Source organism: Balaenoptera musculus, chromosome 12, assembly GCF_009873245.2.
Source record: "Balaenoptera musculus isolate JJ_BM4_2016_0621 chromosome 12, mBalMus1.pri.v3, whole genome shotgun sequence".
NCBI lineage: Eukaryota > Metazoa > Chordata > Mammalia > Artiodactyla > Balaenopteridae > Balaenoptera > Balaenoptera musculus.
Window position 1 is genome coordinate 76,588,769 of NC_045796.1, and position 17,831 is coordinate 76,606,599.

Consider the following 17,831-nt stretch of genomic DNA (forward strand, 5'->3'; position numbering starts at 1 on the left):
CACGTGACAGGATGTTTCCTAGGAATCAAAATTATATTTATGAAAGGTTTAAATGACTTAGGAAAATGCTTATGAGAAAGGTAGGTGAAAAAACAGGAGTATAAAGTTATTAATATATTATCTCAATTGTGCAAATATGCCAAATGTTATCAGTAACTAACTCGGGGTGATGGGATTGGGCATAACTTATGCTTCTTTCTACTTTACTTTTCAACTAGATTAAGATGAGACTATTATCAAGGAAAAAAAAAAAAAGGAATTCCCTGGCGGTCTAGTGGTTAGGACTCTGCACCCTCAGTACTGAGGGCCTGGGTTCAATCCCTGGTCGGGGAACTAAGATCCCACAAACTGTGTGGTACGGCCAAAAAAAAAAAGAGAGGAGACCTTTTTCCTTTTATAATAACATTAAAAAACACACTAAATGAATAAACTAGATAATCAACAAGGACCTACTGTAGAGCACAGGGAACTCTACTCAATAGTCTATAATAACCTATATGGGAAAGGAATCTGAAAAAGAACAGATGCATGTATATGTATAACTGAATCACTGTGCTGTACACCTGAACCTAACACAGCACTGTAAATCAACTCTACTCCACTATAAGATAAAAATTAGAAGAAAAAAAACCCAACCCACTAAATGACAGATTCACAAGGAAAAACCTCCATCTATGATTGCTTTCCATTTATCAGAAGAAATGAGCTGGAGGAGGCAACGTACCAGGTCTATTTGGGACGATCGGTCCCACGAAAGAGAAGAGAGGCAGCATGCTCGAGTCTCCCCAGATACGGCTCCTAACGCTTCTCCAAAGAATCTCACTCCTTTCCCTGCTTTCAATACCCCCCGACCCAACCCCACCATCACCACAGACTCCGCTAGACTTTCTCCCGGCTAGAGTTAGCGAGCCCACCATCACCACAGACTCCGCTAGACTTTCTCCCGGCTAGAGTTAGCTAGCCCACCATCACCACAGACTCCACTAGACTTTTCTCCCGGCTAGAGTTAGCTAGCCCACCATCACCACAGACTCCACTAGACTTTTCTCCCGTCTAGAGTTAGCTAGCCCACCATCACCACAGACTCCACTAGACTTTTCTCCTGGCTAGAGTTAGCAAGCCCACCACTGCTCCGTGTCTGGTTATCATTTTTCTTCATTGGCATGTGCTTTGAAAAAAGCATATTATACCTCCTACATATTAGATATCCTATAAGGACATAATACATAGTATCCTTAAACTAAGTGGAGACTTTGTAACAGAGTTTGGGCTGGGCCCTCTGCTTCACTTGCTTGAGTGCCAAGGAGACTTTGTAACAGAGTTTGGGCTGGGCCCTGTGCTTCACTTGCTTGAGTGCCAACTGTGTTCCTGGCCTTACTTCCCTAGTGAAGTTGTAGCCAGAATGTGAACAACCATTCACAATCATCCCCTCCTTACCCTATCTGTGCCTATAGGGGCCTTTCTGACCTTATCCTCTCAAATGCACTAATTTAGTATATTTCTAATAACATAGCATACAAATTATGTATATATTATACATATTCTATACATAATTTTTACATTATTATAGCTCTACAAACATTGTAACCCAATAAAGGTTATTTCTTACTTTAACTATGAAGCAACTAAGTAGTGTAATTACTAATACATTTTCCTCTTCGGTACAATACAGTTTCTCGAAAGGTAAAAGTGGAGAAGTAGAGGAGAGAGGAGGGAAGGAAGAAAGAAAAGAAGGAAGAGAAAGGAGAAGAATCATGGAGAGCATCCCAAAGTTGTCTGTAACTACTTCGGGAAAGTAGCATAAAATAAAACCCCTCCAAAGCGACATAAAAAAATAGAATACTTCTATTCCCTTTGTGCCACTCAACACCCAGTAGTCCTGGGAGGCCCTGAACTACAGGGTAGGAACCCTTGATTGAAGCAGAATAAAAAAGAGTATTGCTATATCTTCTGATAAATTTTAATTGGTGCTGTTCATCATATATTTCTAGCTCTTTTTTTTTTTTTTGGGAACACATGGTTATTACATTTAACCATGTAAATTCTTTAGCCAATGAATTGTGAGTGGAAGTAAAGGGTGTCACTTTCAAGGGGTAATTTTAGGAGAGAATGTATAAAAAAATGATAAACCACAACCAAGTGGGATTTATCCCAGATATGCAAGACTGGTTCAACATTCAAAAATCAATTAATGTAATTGCTAGAGGACGGAAGAAATGAAAAGTGCCTACTGAACTGGAAAGGCATCTTGAGATAGACAAACTGATCCATTTAATCAGTGGATCCGTTTATTTTATGGTAATTTAATCATAGGCTGGGATTGGGATTGGGCAGATAATGACCTGGAAGCATTCACAGCTGCACTCGGCATGCCGAGGGGCCACCGGGACAATTTTATAGTTAACTTAAGGTATGGGGGGTAGGTGCTTGGAAACAAGACAGACTACAATCCTGCGCAGGGTCAGCAGAAGGACAGAAGAAATTAGAAGGGCCCAAGGTGGTGTCAGTTATAATAACACACATCCATCACAATAATCCATCACATCAACAGGCTAAAAAAAGAAAAATCACATGACCATTATTGATCGATGCAGAAAAAGCATTTGGCAAAATCCAACACCCATTCACGATAAAAACTTTCAGCAAGCTAGAAACAGAGAACTTTCTTAATTTGATAAAGAATATCTATAAAAAACATACAGCAAACATCATACTTCATAGAAACTTGAAGTTTTCCCACTAAGACCAAAAACAAGGCAAAGAAGTCCCCTCATCACTCCTTCCAACATCATACTGGAAGTACTACCTACTGCAATAAGAAGAAATAAAAGGTATACAGATTGGGAAGGAAGAAATAAAACTGTCCTGTTTGCAGATGACATTATCATGTATGTAGAAAATCCAAAAGAATCCATAAAAACACTCCTGGAACAAATAAGCAACTATAGCAACACTGGAGGATACAAGGTTAATATATAAATGTCAATCATTTTCCTATATAACAGCAAAGAAGTGGTGGAATTTGAAATGAAAAACACAATACCATTTACATTAGCAGCCCCCAAAACGAAATACTCATGTGCAAATCTAACGATGTATGTACAAGGTCTATATGAGGAAAACTACAAAACTCTGAAGAATGAAATCAAGGAAGAACTAAATAAATGGAGAAATAGCCCATGTTCTTGGACAGGAAGACTCAATATTGTCAAGACGTCAGTTCTTCCCAATTTGACCTACAGTTGGGATTCAGTGTAATCCCCATCAAAATTCCAGCAAGTTACTTAGGAATATTGACAAACAGATTCTAAACTCTATGTGAAATGGCAAAAAACCCCAGAACAGCCAACACACTATTGAAGGAGAAGAACAAAGTTGGAGGGTTGACACCACCTGACTTCAAGACTTACTGTAAAGTGACAGTAATCAAGACAGTGTGGTATTGGTGAAGGAAAAGCTAAATTGATCAATGCAACAGAATGGACAGCCCAGAAATAGACCCCCCCCGTAAATATAATTAACAGATCTTTGACAAAGAAGCAAAGATCTCACTAAAGAAGATATCAGACGGATGGCACGTAAGTATATGAAAAGATGCTTCACACTCAGCTGTCATCAGGGAAATGCAAATTAAAACAACAATGAGGTACCACAACAAATCTACTAGAGTGACCAAAATCTGGAACACTGACAACACCAAATGCTGGCAAGGATGTGGAGCAAAAAGAACTCTCATTCACTGCTGGAGAGAATGCAAAATGGTACAGCCACTATGAAAGACAGTTTGGCAGTTTCTTACAAAACTAGACATACTCTTACCATATAATCTATCAGTCATGCTCCTCGGTAGTCAGCTCCTCTGAAGCTGAACACCACACAAAGCCCTGCACACAGATGTTTACAGCAGCTTTATTCATAATTGCCAAAATTTGGAAGCAACCAAGATGTCCTCCAGGAGGTGAATGGACAAACTGTGGTACACCCAGACAATGGAATACTACTAGGCACTAAAAAGAAATGAGCTCTCAAGCCATGAAAAGACATGGAGGTGCACGTTACTAAGTGCACATTGCTAAGTGAAAGAAGCTAACCTGAAAGGCTACGTACTATATAATTCCAGCTATATGACATTCTAGAAAGGGCAAAACTATGGAAACAGTAAAAAGATCAGTGGTTCCCAGGGGTTGGGGGTAGGGAAGGGATGAATAGGTGGAGCACAGTGAATTTTTCGGGCAGTGAAAATATTCTTACAATAGTATAATGATGGATACATGTTATTACACATTTGTCCAAATCCCTAGAACACGCACCACCAAGAGTGAACTAGGTATATGTATACTATAGACTTCGGGTGATTATTACAGTGCGTCAATGTAGGTTCATTAAATGTAGCAAAAGTACCACTCTGGTGGGGATGTTGGTAATGGGGGAGGCTGTCCATGTGGGGGGCAGGGGTTAAATGGGAAATCTCTGCACCTTCCCCTCAATTTTGCTGTGGCTCTAAAACTGTTTTAAAAGCTAAAGAAAAATTTGGGGAAAAGAATACTATATGGTAATATCCTTAAGTAATCTGTTCGATTCAGACTCAGAAATTCTGGGACCACATTTGTAATTACTCATTACCAAGCAAGTCGTACAATTGAGGTCATGCCCTATACAGCCTACATCTTAGAATCCGGCATGATACTCTGAACACCCAAAACCATAGATATTATGAAGAATTAAATGGAGAATTAAAAGAGCCAAGTAAAGCCCTAAAATGCTGGAGTATTATCAGTGCCATAAAGCAACTGAAAATCTATTTTAGAATTCAAACACTTTGGAATTTTTTTTCCCCCAAAGTTAATTTACTAAGGTCTACTCTCATGTTTTCCCTTAATCCATATTTATTAAGAATTCTGTTGCCTCACCAACAATATATTTGCTTGAAGAAAACAGTTCTACAACTTTGACATTTTAGTGTCATTTTATACTATACAAAGCCTATTTACGTAGTTCTTCAGAAAATAGTTCCACTTTCACCCACTATTCCAAGTGTGAAAATGATATCAAATAGATTAGATATACAGGGAAGCACAAAAGAGAAAACAATTCTACAATTGAATACATACAGTGTCATTAGTGGTTTTTTACAGTTTTCTTTTGAGGATAATCCACTGAATTTTTCTGCCAATGACATTTCAGAGTGAAGTTGTCTTCAGGAGTAGATTTCCACAGAAAATCAAGAGTATAACAGTCCAATATATTTTACAGGTGATACCTGACAGTTTATGAGTAGCTGCAAATCACTTTTTTCCCCATTTTTTTTCCAAAGTATTGGATGATGAACAGGAATCATGACTTTCACCACCACTATAGTGCTCATATAAAGTCTGAAATTAAAAACACACATTCGATTGATAACTTTTAAGATTCAACGTATTACCATATCAGATTAACAAAGGTTTAACTCCACATCTTCTAATATGTAACAAATTTCTCCCTTCTTCTTATAATTAGGAAATTATTTCATACACTATTGGAGATAATGAAAAATTTTTAAACAGCTAGCTTGGCCTAAGAATCAGCTATTATGCGATGCAGATCAATCTTTCTGTAAGAAAAATGTAACATAGCTATTATAAGCATATATATGCATCCTCAAGGCCTTCTTAATCTCCCTTACTTTTTCTTTTTCTTTTCTGCTTCAACAAACCTCTTTTTAAATTGTTTATTTTTATTGAAGTATAGTTGATGTACAATATTACATAGCAAAACTCTTTTTTTTAAATTGAAGTATAGCTGATTTATAATATTGTGTTAGTTTCTGGTGTACAGCAAAGTGATTCAGATTATATCTATATCTATATCTGTATCTGTATCTGTATCTATCCCTCTCTCTATATATTCTTTTTCATATGCCTTTTCATTATAGGTTATTACAAGATACCTTACTTTTTCTTAAATAAAGCCAGTCTTAGATAGATTCCTATACTGTAAAATACACTCATCAGGAAATATACTTTCAGCTGATATTTAAACTAAAGAATGGAAGACATTAAAAAAAAATACAACTGCTATACAAATAAGTATAATTAGCTATATTAAAATCTACATATTTAGTAAAGGATTTAAGGCTAAGCCAACATCTAATTTATGAAGATGCAAGATATCTTTGCTATCAAGGAACACATAACCTTAGTGATAAAGGTAACCCACCTCAATTTTATTTATAAAAGGCTTTAAACAATACACTGGTAGAAATTTAAAACATAGAGATATGAAACATAGAGAAAAATTACAAAACAAATTTTGTCCAATTTCAATTCTTAAAGCCATTGATTTAGCTATCAGAACTTGAGAAAATTTAAGAAAAAATTTACCTTATATCATATGGATGCAAATATAATGGTGAATATATGGTAAATTCCTCCAAAAATGTATCCAAGTTCTTAACATCTTAGATTGGTGTTATCCCTATCCATAGAGCTAACAGTGTTTTTAGTTTAAGCTCCCATAATTTTACAATAATGTTATAACTGAAATATATAACTAGTAACTAAAGTCAATAAGTATACCTAGTGTTCTGGAAATGACTAGGTGTTTGATGTCAGTGAGATCCAAAAAATTATGGTGTAGATATAAACAGGCATTGGGAGACAAAGATTTGAGACATTTCCTTTGAGAAATGTACTGAGTGCTATATACAGCCTCACAGAAGTCATTACATGTGACAAGTACTGTGATTTCTCTATGATGGTTTAAAAATAAAGTTGGCTAGAAAAAAATGAATTCAAAAGCTGTGTTAAAAATGGTGTTGATTTAAAAGATTCCTTATTGAATTTATTCCAGTTGAGACCCGACAGCAGTCTTTTCAATGCACCTTATATGACAATCCATTTTCAATTGTGCTGTCTGCACAATAAGAATGTAAATCAAATAAATCTATATTTGTCAAAAAGCACATGTTAAGTATCTAAATACAGAAACACACTTCATAGCTGATCTGATGATTGGGCCAACTTTCCTTTGGATTACCTGTTTAAGTGTCTAACTCACTAAATTATACAAAACAATTAAAATTAGTGTAGACAGAGAATAGACATACTTTAGCAGCTTTCAAAATGGAGTTAGGAGAATTCAGGCCAACAAGTTGGCCCAGAACGTATTTCATTTCTTCAGTGGTTCCCTTAGCCATCTGGTTACCTGTAAAATAATATATATAATCAATAGCACGCTGGTATCAAATAAGAAAAATGTCAGTTCATATATAAATATGTATTCTGTTTAAAAGCACGATAACTGGCATTCTTGTAACTTATCACTGATCATAGCCCCTTACCTAGGATAAGTAAAAATGAATGCCAGCAGGTAAAGAAAGGTGATCTCATTTATTTTAGTATTTAGCATTAAGGAATATCCTTAAGGAAGGAGGCAGGCAGGAAAAGAGTAGCCAGAAGGCTGTTTATATTATCAATCTGGTAATAAACTTATTCTTAAAGAAGTACCTGGATGAGTTTGAATCTGAACATATGGATGTGCCAGAAGCTCAGGAATGGATATCCTCTGTTTAGGGTCCCTTATTAAACAACACTATAAAAATAAAGATGAATTTTTTAAAAAACGAAGCAAGTTTTCTTATGCAATATTGATACAGTATTTTTCCAGACTGCATCATATTACAGAAGTTGCTTTCTAGAGAGCCTACTTAGAAATGACAAAATAATTTTACACGTCATTTTTGCAAAATCTCCAAGTATTCATAAGTTTTAAAAACCTTCAAAGTGAACTTAACATATCTTTAAAAGCTAACTCAGTAAGCAATTCCTCTCAATAGACCTCTCAGTTATATCTAAGCCAGTTACATAACTCCAATCATTTCAACTATTTCTTTTTCTTTCTTTTTTCTTTTCTGGGTATGCCATGCGGCTTGTGGGATCTTAGTTCCCTGACCAGGGACTGAACCCGGGCCATGGCAGTGAAAGTGCTGAGTCCTAACCACTGGAACGCCAGAGAACTCCCTCAGCTTATTTCTTTAAGTAAACAATTAAGTACTATATGAAATATAGTTCTTCTATATGTATATACTATTAATGTTACCTTTAACACATCTTGAAGATCTTTCTCTGGAATATCAGGAAATTCAATTTCATGATTAGGGTCAATTATGGCATGTAATTTAGAAATCTGATTAATGATATGCTGAAACGGTGTTTTCCCATAAGTCATATAGTACAAAATGCAACCTAAGGACCAAACATCACTTTTGGGACTTATCTAAGTTAAAAAAAAAAAAAAAGAAAAGAAGAATAAGTTACTGTTATTTTAACATAAAATTAAAATATTATACACACACACACACACACACACACACATACCCTAATATTTAAAATCATAACTAAACCTCAATAAATGTCCAAGTATTAGATTATGTTCATGACAAAACATTCTCTTCTAGTTTTGATTACACTCGGTTATTTTATCAAAAGAAATGAACTTCAGTTTAAATCTTTCAACAAACTCATAATCAAAATATTTCAACTGAAACAAAATATTACATTCTTGTCAGCCTGTGAAAACACAAAACTAAAAATCCTAAGTGCAAATTTTAAATTTACTTGTTTTCCCCAAAATTACTGAATTAAAATAAGTTTCTATATAAATTCATAATATATAAGTATGTATAGATTTTAAAAAGGTTATTTAAGTTGAGCTATCCTAAACTTAAGAACACAAACTATAGAGCCAGACTGGGCTAGGCTGGGCTTGAATCCTGGTCTTATCACTAGCTAGTAATTCTACATATCTCTGTTTCCTCATCTCTAAAACAGAAATAATAAAAGTATGTTGTCATGGGCCTTAAATGATGTAACCATGAGATATGGGTAAGCATAGAGAATAGTTTCTGGTATAGTAAGTACTCAATAAATATTACTTATTATTAAATGTTCTTTGTATTAAATAATCTCATTAGAAATAATGTGATATTATAACATTAATTATGCTTTTGACTTTTAAAGGAACATGATTAAGACCAAACACAGAAGTGAGCATAATAAATGAGAATGGCTAAATTCCTCTCTTAAAAGATATTCAATATGCATTAAAGCAAAATGTAACCACATGCTCTACACAAAGGATTAATCTAAACCAAATGACACAGAAAGGTACAAGGAAAAAAGAAATGGACATCTATAACCAAATGCAAGAAAGAAAGAAAAAAAAAAAGGAAACGAAAGCAGAGACAGCAATATTAATATTAGAAAAAGAGAACATGACAAAATGCTAACAGAAGAGAGAAACCCATTTTATAGTGATAAAAGGTACAATCAACCAAGAAGAGATGACAGTTATGAACTTCTATGCACTGAAACCACATTTAATAGAACTATATAAAGCAAAAATTGTATTAAATTCTTTTAAGGAGGGCAGATTTAAACATGCCTTTCAGAACATGACAGATAAAATAGATCCCGTTATCTGAACACAAAGAAAACTGAAAATTAATAAAAAAAATAACCACCTCTTCCTCCAATTTAACTACTTGGAAATTTAAGTCCATTTCTAAATACTAAATCATGAATTAAAAAGAATTTCAGATTCTGGAAAAATGGCTGTGGCCATGTAGTTTTCAAACTCTCCAAAGCCCCAGATAAGACAGACAGAGCAGCCTGGTAGCAAAACCGTAAACATATGGAAAATATTTACAATAAAAGTGGAACGTGAATGGAGACAAACTACCCACAGCCACAGGTCGTGCGTGGTAGAGGCATTTGAAGCAGAGAGGAGAGAGCAGTAATGAATGGGCCCAACAGACCTCAGAACAGGAGGCCCAGATGACCAAGCCTGTTCACCGGAAAGCAATTCGAGAACAGAGTGAGACTGGGAGGGCCTTTGAGCTCTTCCATAACAAGGATTACCTCCCATGTTGGGATAAAAATTTATCTTCTATTCAGAATCACTAGTTGAGATTGACCAATACTACCTATTTAAGTACTGAGTTGATAACTGAAAAGAATCTGAACACTACATGCAGTTCAAAGTAAATTTTATTTTAAAGTAAAAAAGAATGAAACAATTTTAAAACTGAAATTAGAAATTTTGGAAATGAATGAAAATAAGAAACACTACCGTAAAACCTAGAAGTAGCAGCTAAAGTAAAACTCAAAGTAAAATTCAGTTTTAATGTTTTAATTATAAGGAAGAATACTAAACTTAAATTAGCAATTATTTAAATGCAGAAGCTAGGGGGAAGAAACCTAAAGGGAATATAAATAACAAAGATAAAAGCAGAAATTAATTAGAGGACAAATGAAAATAGAATTAATAAATGAAATCAAGACCTGGTTCTTTAAAATTAACAAAACCATGACAAGTCTAATCAAGAAAAAGAAAAAGAAAAAGAGAATGACAAATCTAAGTATTAAAAGAAAAGGAGAAGCTAAAGAGGTGTAAAAAGAATTTTTATAAGAGAGACTATTTGGCATAATTTTATGCCAGTTATTTGAAAAGAAATTTAGAAGCCACAATTTCCTGGGAAGGAAAATATAATTTAGTAAATGAAAGCACATTTATTAAGCAATTGTTTCAAGCTGGACAATGTACTAAGTGCTTCATATTCTTTCTCATTTAATCCTCAATTACTTTTAAAATAGGTACTGTGTGCAAGCCTAACTTACAGATGAAGAAGCTAGGCAAGTTAAGTCACAAAGACAGTTGATAAAGAGGCAGATCTGTGACGTGAACGCAGGTACTGCACAGCAGTGTGTGCCTGCATCCATTTGAAGACACTGGTATAGAGAAAGAAGGATTAGCTTGGGAGCCAGAGGCACCGTGGCAGGCAGAATGGACCCAGCAAGGGGCACCAACGAGGCTAACGCAGAAGCTCACAGAGGTGGTGAAATAAGAAAAGTGGGAAGGTACCTGGGAATATTACCTACTAGAGTTGTTCCTGGAAACAGAAAGTTAACAAATGAAGAAATGGTAAATAAAATTTAAGAATCAGAAAGGAAACAAAGGTTATCAGTATCAGAGCTAATTTAGTCTTATTTTTTTTCTTTATTTTTAAAACTCAAAAAACATCCTATGTGCATTTCTCATAGGAGCACATTGTGAGGCATCACCATATTAAAAGCACAACAGTAAAAGAACAGTCTCAAATCAATAAAGAAAAGTGAAACTGAATCCCATGACAGTTTGCTTAATAAAGCAAGGTCTCTGTAATGCCCTAAAAAGTTTTAGAACTTAAAGAAATAACCTTTCAGTTATCCGTTAAGTTCATTCAGAGCAAAAGTTCATTCATCAGCAAAACCGTAAACATATGGAAAATATTTACAATAAAAGCGGAGCGTGAATGGAGACAAACTACCCACAGCCCATTCCCTACTTGTGCCAGATAAACGGGATGTAAATAACCTCACAGTACCTTCGATTTGGATTTCCCATTTTCTCTTGAGGAAGACATATCTTTGATTGCTTCTGGTGGCATATAATTAACTGTACCAACCTACTTGCCAAATCACAGAAAACACAGAAATCAATGAAAATACTTCATTCTGCTTTAGATTTTTTAAAACACGAATGCCAGATTTTTGGCAACTTGGATAGTTACAGATTTCAGTAATATATTTGAGAAACTCTAATAACTGACAAAAATATTAAGACACAAATTTCTTCACAATTCCAGCAAAATAAATTAGATTCATAATAAAGAAATTGACTCCTTACAGAATGCTGAGCTATTTCTATGATTATGGTGGGCAGCGACCATAAATCTTTCCAGGATAAAATTATATGAATGGCCATAAACTTTGAAGGAATTGATCAATCGCTCATTTCTGTGCTGGAATAGGCCCAGAACACTTTTTTAAATAAACCAAACAACCAACCAAAAATCTAGCTTTGTCTCCCTGGGCCCATATCCAAATAGAGATGAGATGGGTGCCTGCATTATGCAAGATTTTCCACGGTAGGAGTACGCCAACCTTACACTGCATTCATTTTATTCTAAAATGACTCTGCTTTCAAACACAGAATACCTATACTTTAGAGCCTTACCATGGACGATATCTTCAAGCTGATTTACAACTAAATGTTCAGCCATATTTTTGACATAGAAAGAAGTGACTGTCAAATAGAATTGTTTGAAGGGCATGCTGCCCATCTACTCCTAAAAAAATCCAGTTTTCCTGCTAGGATTAAGGAAGATCCACATCAGAAATCTGTATACACGGAACACACTGTCTTGTCTCCAAGCAGGGTTATTTTTAGTCCTTCTTTGGTTGTCATCGCCTCAGTTTTTATGGGGACAAATTTATTAAGATTGCTATTGCATATCCTACTATAAAAATGCAGTTGAGTGTATTTATTATGGTGTTTCCAATATGAAGGCCCAATTAAGAATTTTTTTCAAACGTAAGTGATAGGCAAAGCTTTACTTCTCTGGAAGAATGAAATAATTTTACCTCATGGACAATGAAAAACATGAAACTGCAATTGTCTCTTTGGTTGCTACCAGGAAACTGAGACAAAGTTTCAGATGAATTTTAGATAATGACCAAGATGATTTCCAAGGCAGGTATTACTGCTTCTCTACCTCAGCTATAGGAAAAGCATTCAAAATTGCTGGATATATTTCTACTGGATCTTGACTTTCTAAATTGTCTTAATCATGTGATTAATTTGTTTTTTAAAGTTATAATATCTGTTCTTGTAAAAAGGCTTCAAATCCTTTGAAAAATGAAGTAGGGAAAAATAAAATCCTCATTAGCAAAATAATACTTCAAAGGCGAAAAGGAATTGAACTCTACTGTGTGGTATCCAGCCATTCATTACCTGAGAGTCTTTAACAATACTTGTTGTATCTGGTTGCATTTGGTTTGCAATTCCAAAATCAATTAGCTTTAGCATGCCATCAACTATCAGAAAGTTAGCAGGTTTCAGATCACTGTGAACAATACCTTCAAAATAAAAATCCATGATAATACTAGACCATGTAAAACATCCTAAGTACAAAAAAATTTCACAATCTGCCAAGTTGATTCCTTTAATCAGTCAATCAAATTAAATATTCATTTTTAATATATACTACAAACAGATAGCACTTGCTATGTGCCAGGCACTATTAGAAGTTTGTCGCTTGTATTGAATCATTTAACCCTCATACCAGTGCTGAGGTAAGTACTATTGTTATCCCCATTTTTAGCTGAGGAAACTAAGGCAGAGCTTAAGCAATCTGTTCAAGGTCACACAGCCTGAGTTAACAGTGTCATGAGTTGAACCCAGGCAGTCTGGCTTCAGAGTTTATGCTCTTAACAACCACTGCGATTCACTGCCCGCGAGAGAGCACTGTAAATTACACTGCCAGGTGGTAGGACCCTAACGCTCCGGACATGTCCATCCCTACGGCCTGGTCTTGATCACTGGTGAATTATCTTTTAACTTACAGGACGGGAGACACAAGGAGACAATTTACAATTACCTACATTATCCGTTATTTAAAATAAGGAAAAGGTAAAGGCAAAGAAGCCGTAAAAAGAACCAAGGCCAAGTAAGGTAAAAGCCAACCCAGAATGTAGGGCTAACAGTTAATAAAAAAAAAAAAAGTAAAACCAGCTCCCATACAAGGTACACAATACAAAACAACTAGGAGAATGAGTGAAAAAAAGATCTCAGATTTTTAGGATACCTGAACCCCAGTCTCATATCTGCTATAATTGGAGACCCAGGGTTATAGACTATGTTAATACTGACAAAGATACATTTTGTATTATGCATGCTTTATGGATGTGGGGATTTGAGTTCATGCACTATATCCTTTCATTAACAGCATTTTTTTAAAATTTTATTTATTTATTTATTTATGGCTGCGTTGGGTCTTCGTTGCTGTGCGCGGGCTTTCTCTAGTTGTGGCCAGTGGGGGCTACTCTTTGTTGCGGAGCACGGGCCCTGGAGCGCACGGGTTTTAGTAGTTGCGGCGTGTGGGCTCAGTAGTTGTGGCACACAGGCTCAGTTGCTCCGCGGCATGTGGGATCTTCCCGGACCAGGGCTGGAACCCGTGTCCCCTGCATTGGGAGGCGGATTCTCAACCACTGTGCCTCAAGGGAAGTCCCTGTTAACAGCATTTTAAATAAATGGTTTTGTCCCTTCATCTTTATTAAACTTCCAAATATTTAGTTTATCTAGCCTAAAGGTGCCAATAACCAATACCTTAAAATTATAGGTGTATTTCTCTAAGATAGCAGTACTAATGAATATTTTAACTTTACATATGAAGAGATTTTAAAATACCATGTTGATGAATCGTGTGAACTGCCTCCAACATATTTTTCCAGTAACTCTTGCGTTCCCATGGATTGATGGATTTTTTCTTTTTAAGCCAAGTATTAAGATCAATATTTCCACATTCCATTACCATGTAGATGTACTGATCTGCGATTTCACTGCCATTAAAAACAAACAAAAACAACAAAACAATAAATGGTTAGGTTATACTACTAAGATTTACTAAGTATTTATCTTAAGAATTAAAGCCAAAAAAAGTCTTCTTTTTAAATTAAAAAAAAAATTCTTACTAATCATAAAGTCGGATGATTTTATCACTGTGTTGTTGTAGTTTATTCAGATAAGCAATTTCATTCCGGTAACTATCAATTGTTTGGCTATCTGCTTCTTCTAAGTTCACATACTTTATAGCATGTATCTGTTTCTTTCCGTTCAACACCTGAAATACCTATAGAGTAGAACAAATGAAAAAGGTTAGAATACACTATTTATATACTGCCACAATATTTCTACATTTATTAGATAAAATCTTAGATTAAGGATTACTGATGTGAATAATTTAAAATGTCTGGGCTTCTTTTGAGTATAGAAGGAAAACAAAACATGTTAGGAGAGTAACAGTACATTCTCAACTACCTATGACAATGGGCATAGGTAGTTGCCCTATCTACATGTAAGAAAGGTAATTTAAATTTCATATACATTCATAACACTCTATTAGATGTTGCAACCAGGGAAATAACCTGAAGAAAAAGACATTAAAAAATGCTAAGGAAGACTAAGGGCTGTAATAAAGAGTTAATTCATTTCACAGATGGTGTTTATTCCATTGTGCCTGGAGTTGACAATTTCATTCATGTGGTAGAGAATACTTTAAAATAGGTGCTAATTGTAAGCTATCAGTATACTCGGCTGTAAAAAGTAGATCAGGTCCAATTTTCAAAATCAAGTTGACAGGAACAAGATGTTCCTGTAAGCATATTGAGGTCCAGGTCAAATTGCTCTGGCTATAATGACAGTCAACTTCTAAGCAATATTGATAACGCAGGTAGTACATTTCGAAAACACTGCTAATGTGTCTCACTTTCAGCAAACGTGCAACAGGGATGGGGCTTCTAAATGCAAGAATTCAGACACAAAATGCTAGTGTAAGCAAGAAAAATTACATTCATTTATCTCCTTGCACCCACTGAAGTAAAACATCATTTATTTAAAAGCCATTAACCTTGACTATCCAGCAGATACTGGCAAGAAATGAGAAAAGAGCCAAAGTGTAGGTGAGGTTCATGCATGTCAAGTGCACTGATAAGCAGAGTCTCTCAGGTACAGCTTAGTTACCTGCATCTTAAATACAAAACTCTGACAAAGTATTACTGGTTTTACTTGCACAGAAAGCAAATTAGAGGAGGAGGGGCATAAAACAGTGATAGGGCAAGAAGAGGCAGAAAGTAGCAAGGAAGAAAAGTAATTTTCAAACAGCAGAAAGCCATTTTGTGTGAGGTAAACAGCCTTATAGTGTCAGAGTTAGAATCTGTCAGTTTCATGCAAAGTTAATGAAAGAACTAGAAAGGTTAGTGTTTTGAACATTCCCACTAGCCCCATGGATTTTCTAAATGCTCTTAATAGGGTATAAGTTGGTCACTGTCTAAACTCTAGCATAGACAGAGCATAAATGATGTTAGTTTCATAAAGCATGTTACCTTCTTTTCCCTGAGGCGTGATGATTTTGTCAACACCATCATAATAATTAAATAATAATTCAATTGCACTAAGAAAATATGGGCCGGTCATAGCTTTATCACTTGGCCCTTGACTTAAGTAAGCTTATATCTTCATTATCCTCCAAGGAAAAAATGTTTAAAACACTGTTAAGATTACACTACATCTTCTGAAAACATGCTACTAAATAAATAAATATGTTGATAAAAATCAATTCCATTGTCCTTTATTCCCATGCCTAAAATGTGAGGCAAGGAAGAGAACAAAGGAAATGTACACAGAAAAGAAATTAATATTATTGAACAATTGCTAAACATGGTAATGTATACACCTTATTTATAGTAAGTTAACAAGACATCTTAAGCGAGTCTAGTTATTGTCAGCTGGCTTAAAAAATTATAATAAAACTTAAAATGAACCAAACAGGCTTTGTTTCATGTATCATCCTTAACAACTTAAGAGTAGCAAAACAGCTGAGGAGGGCTCTTCATTCAACAAACACTTCGGTGTGTGTTATTTTTCCAGCCACTGTTCTAGATAAGGGAGCAAACATTGGTGAGCAAGTCAGACAAACATCCCTACGCTGATGGAACTCACATTCAAGTGCAAGGGGACACAAACAACAAAACCAAATAAGTAAATTACAGAGCACATTAGCAGATGAGCTACAGAGAAAAATAAAGCAGGAGAGGGGAATGGAGCTCGCTGGCAACTGGAAGGTAGGAGTTGGGGTTTTAGAGCGTGGTCAAGGAAGCCCTGATTAAGAAGACACTAGAGCAAAGATGTGAGGGTATCGAGGAAAATCATCTCTTATGCTAAAATAGACCAGGAGAGCAAGGACTGAGTCAGTGAGACCAGTTAGAAGGCGACTGTAACAGTTCAGGTGAAAAAATGAAGCTACTTTGGCCAAAGGGATAATAGTGGAGGTGGTGAGGAAGAGTCAGATTCTGGATAGACTTTGAGGTAGAACCAGTAAGACTGATGATTGGTGGGTGAATGTCGTGAGAAAGTGGAGTCAGTGATGACCCCAGGCTGCTTGGCCCGGTAACTGCAAGAATGAAGCTGCCATTTACTGAAATGGGAACGACCATGAAGCAACAGTTATGCTTGGGACATATGAAGTTTTAAGTATCTATAGACGCCCAAGAAGAGATGCTGAGCAGTCAAATTGGATACGTAAGTCTGGAATTCAAAGGAGAAGTTTGAGCTGGAAATATAAATTTGGGAATTGTCAGCATGTACATGGTACATAAAACCACGAGACTGGATGAGAACACCAAGGGAGTGAGCGAGTTTAGAGAGAGAAGAAAAGAGGCCAAGAACGGAGCTCAGGGGAATTGCACCATTCAGATCAGGGATATGAGGAGGACAGAGAAGGAACGGTTGTTGGCGAGGAGGAACACTGAAAGAGGCCAAGTGGGAAAAAAAGCTTCAGTGAGGAAAGAAAAATCAACTGTTCCAATTGCTATGTAACCCACAATCAAAGCTAACAATTAGTTTTGGCAAAAACATGGAGGTCATCAGTGATTTTGATAACAACTGTTTGGTGAATAATGAAGGTAAAAGTAAAAATCTGATTTAAGTGGATTTAAGTGAACGAAATGAGAAGAACTGAAGATGGGAAGTTTAGACAACTCTTTTGAGATCCCTGCCAGCCAGAGAATTAGAACCATATACATTTAGAACTCAGATAAATTTAGGAAATGATCTATTCCAAATCTAGAAATTCACTTGCTGCTAAACTCTGTTTCTGAAAAGAAAAACTCAAAACAAAACGAAACCCATTAATCAAAAACCCTGCTGAACCATCCTAGGCATAGCAGTTATTCACATCACAGTCTGACTCACTT

General features: G+C 35.6%; 1 protein-coding gene across 4 annotated transcripts in view; it reads right to left on the minus strand.

Annotated features, from left to right (window-relative positions):
- Nucleotides 1–3,586: 3,586 nt before the first annotated feature.
- The window catches only part of TTK (TTK protein kinase), a 42,112-nt gene continuing 27,867 nt past the window's right edge, over nt 3,587–17,831 (minus strand). For all 4 annotated transcript variants that reach the window (XM_036870903.1, XM_036870904.1, XM_036870906.1 and 1 more), the window contains exons 15-22: nt 14,553–14,710; nt 14,269–14,420; nt 12,814–12,938; nt 11,405–11,485; nt 8,080–8,256; nt 7,488–7,572; nt 7,088–7,185; nt 3,587–5,372 (exon numbers count right to left, since the gene is read on the minus strand). In XM_036870903.1, the coding sequence (XP_036726798.1) occupies nt 5,286–5,372; nt 7,088–7,185; nt 7,488–7,572; nt 8,080–8,256; nt 11,405–11,485; nt 12,814–12,938; nt 14,269–14,420; nt 14,553–14,710 (963 nt within the window). In that variant the 3' untranslated portion in view covers nt 3,587–5,285. The remainder of the gene's footprint in view (nt 5,373–7,087; nt 7,186–7,487; nt 7,573–8,079; nt 8,257–11,404; nt 11,486–12,813; nt 12,939–14,268; nt 14,421–14,552; nt 14,711–17,831) is intronic.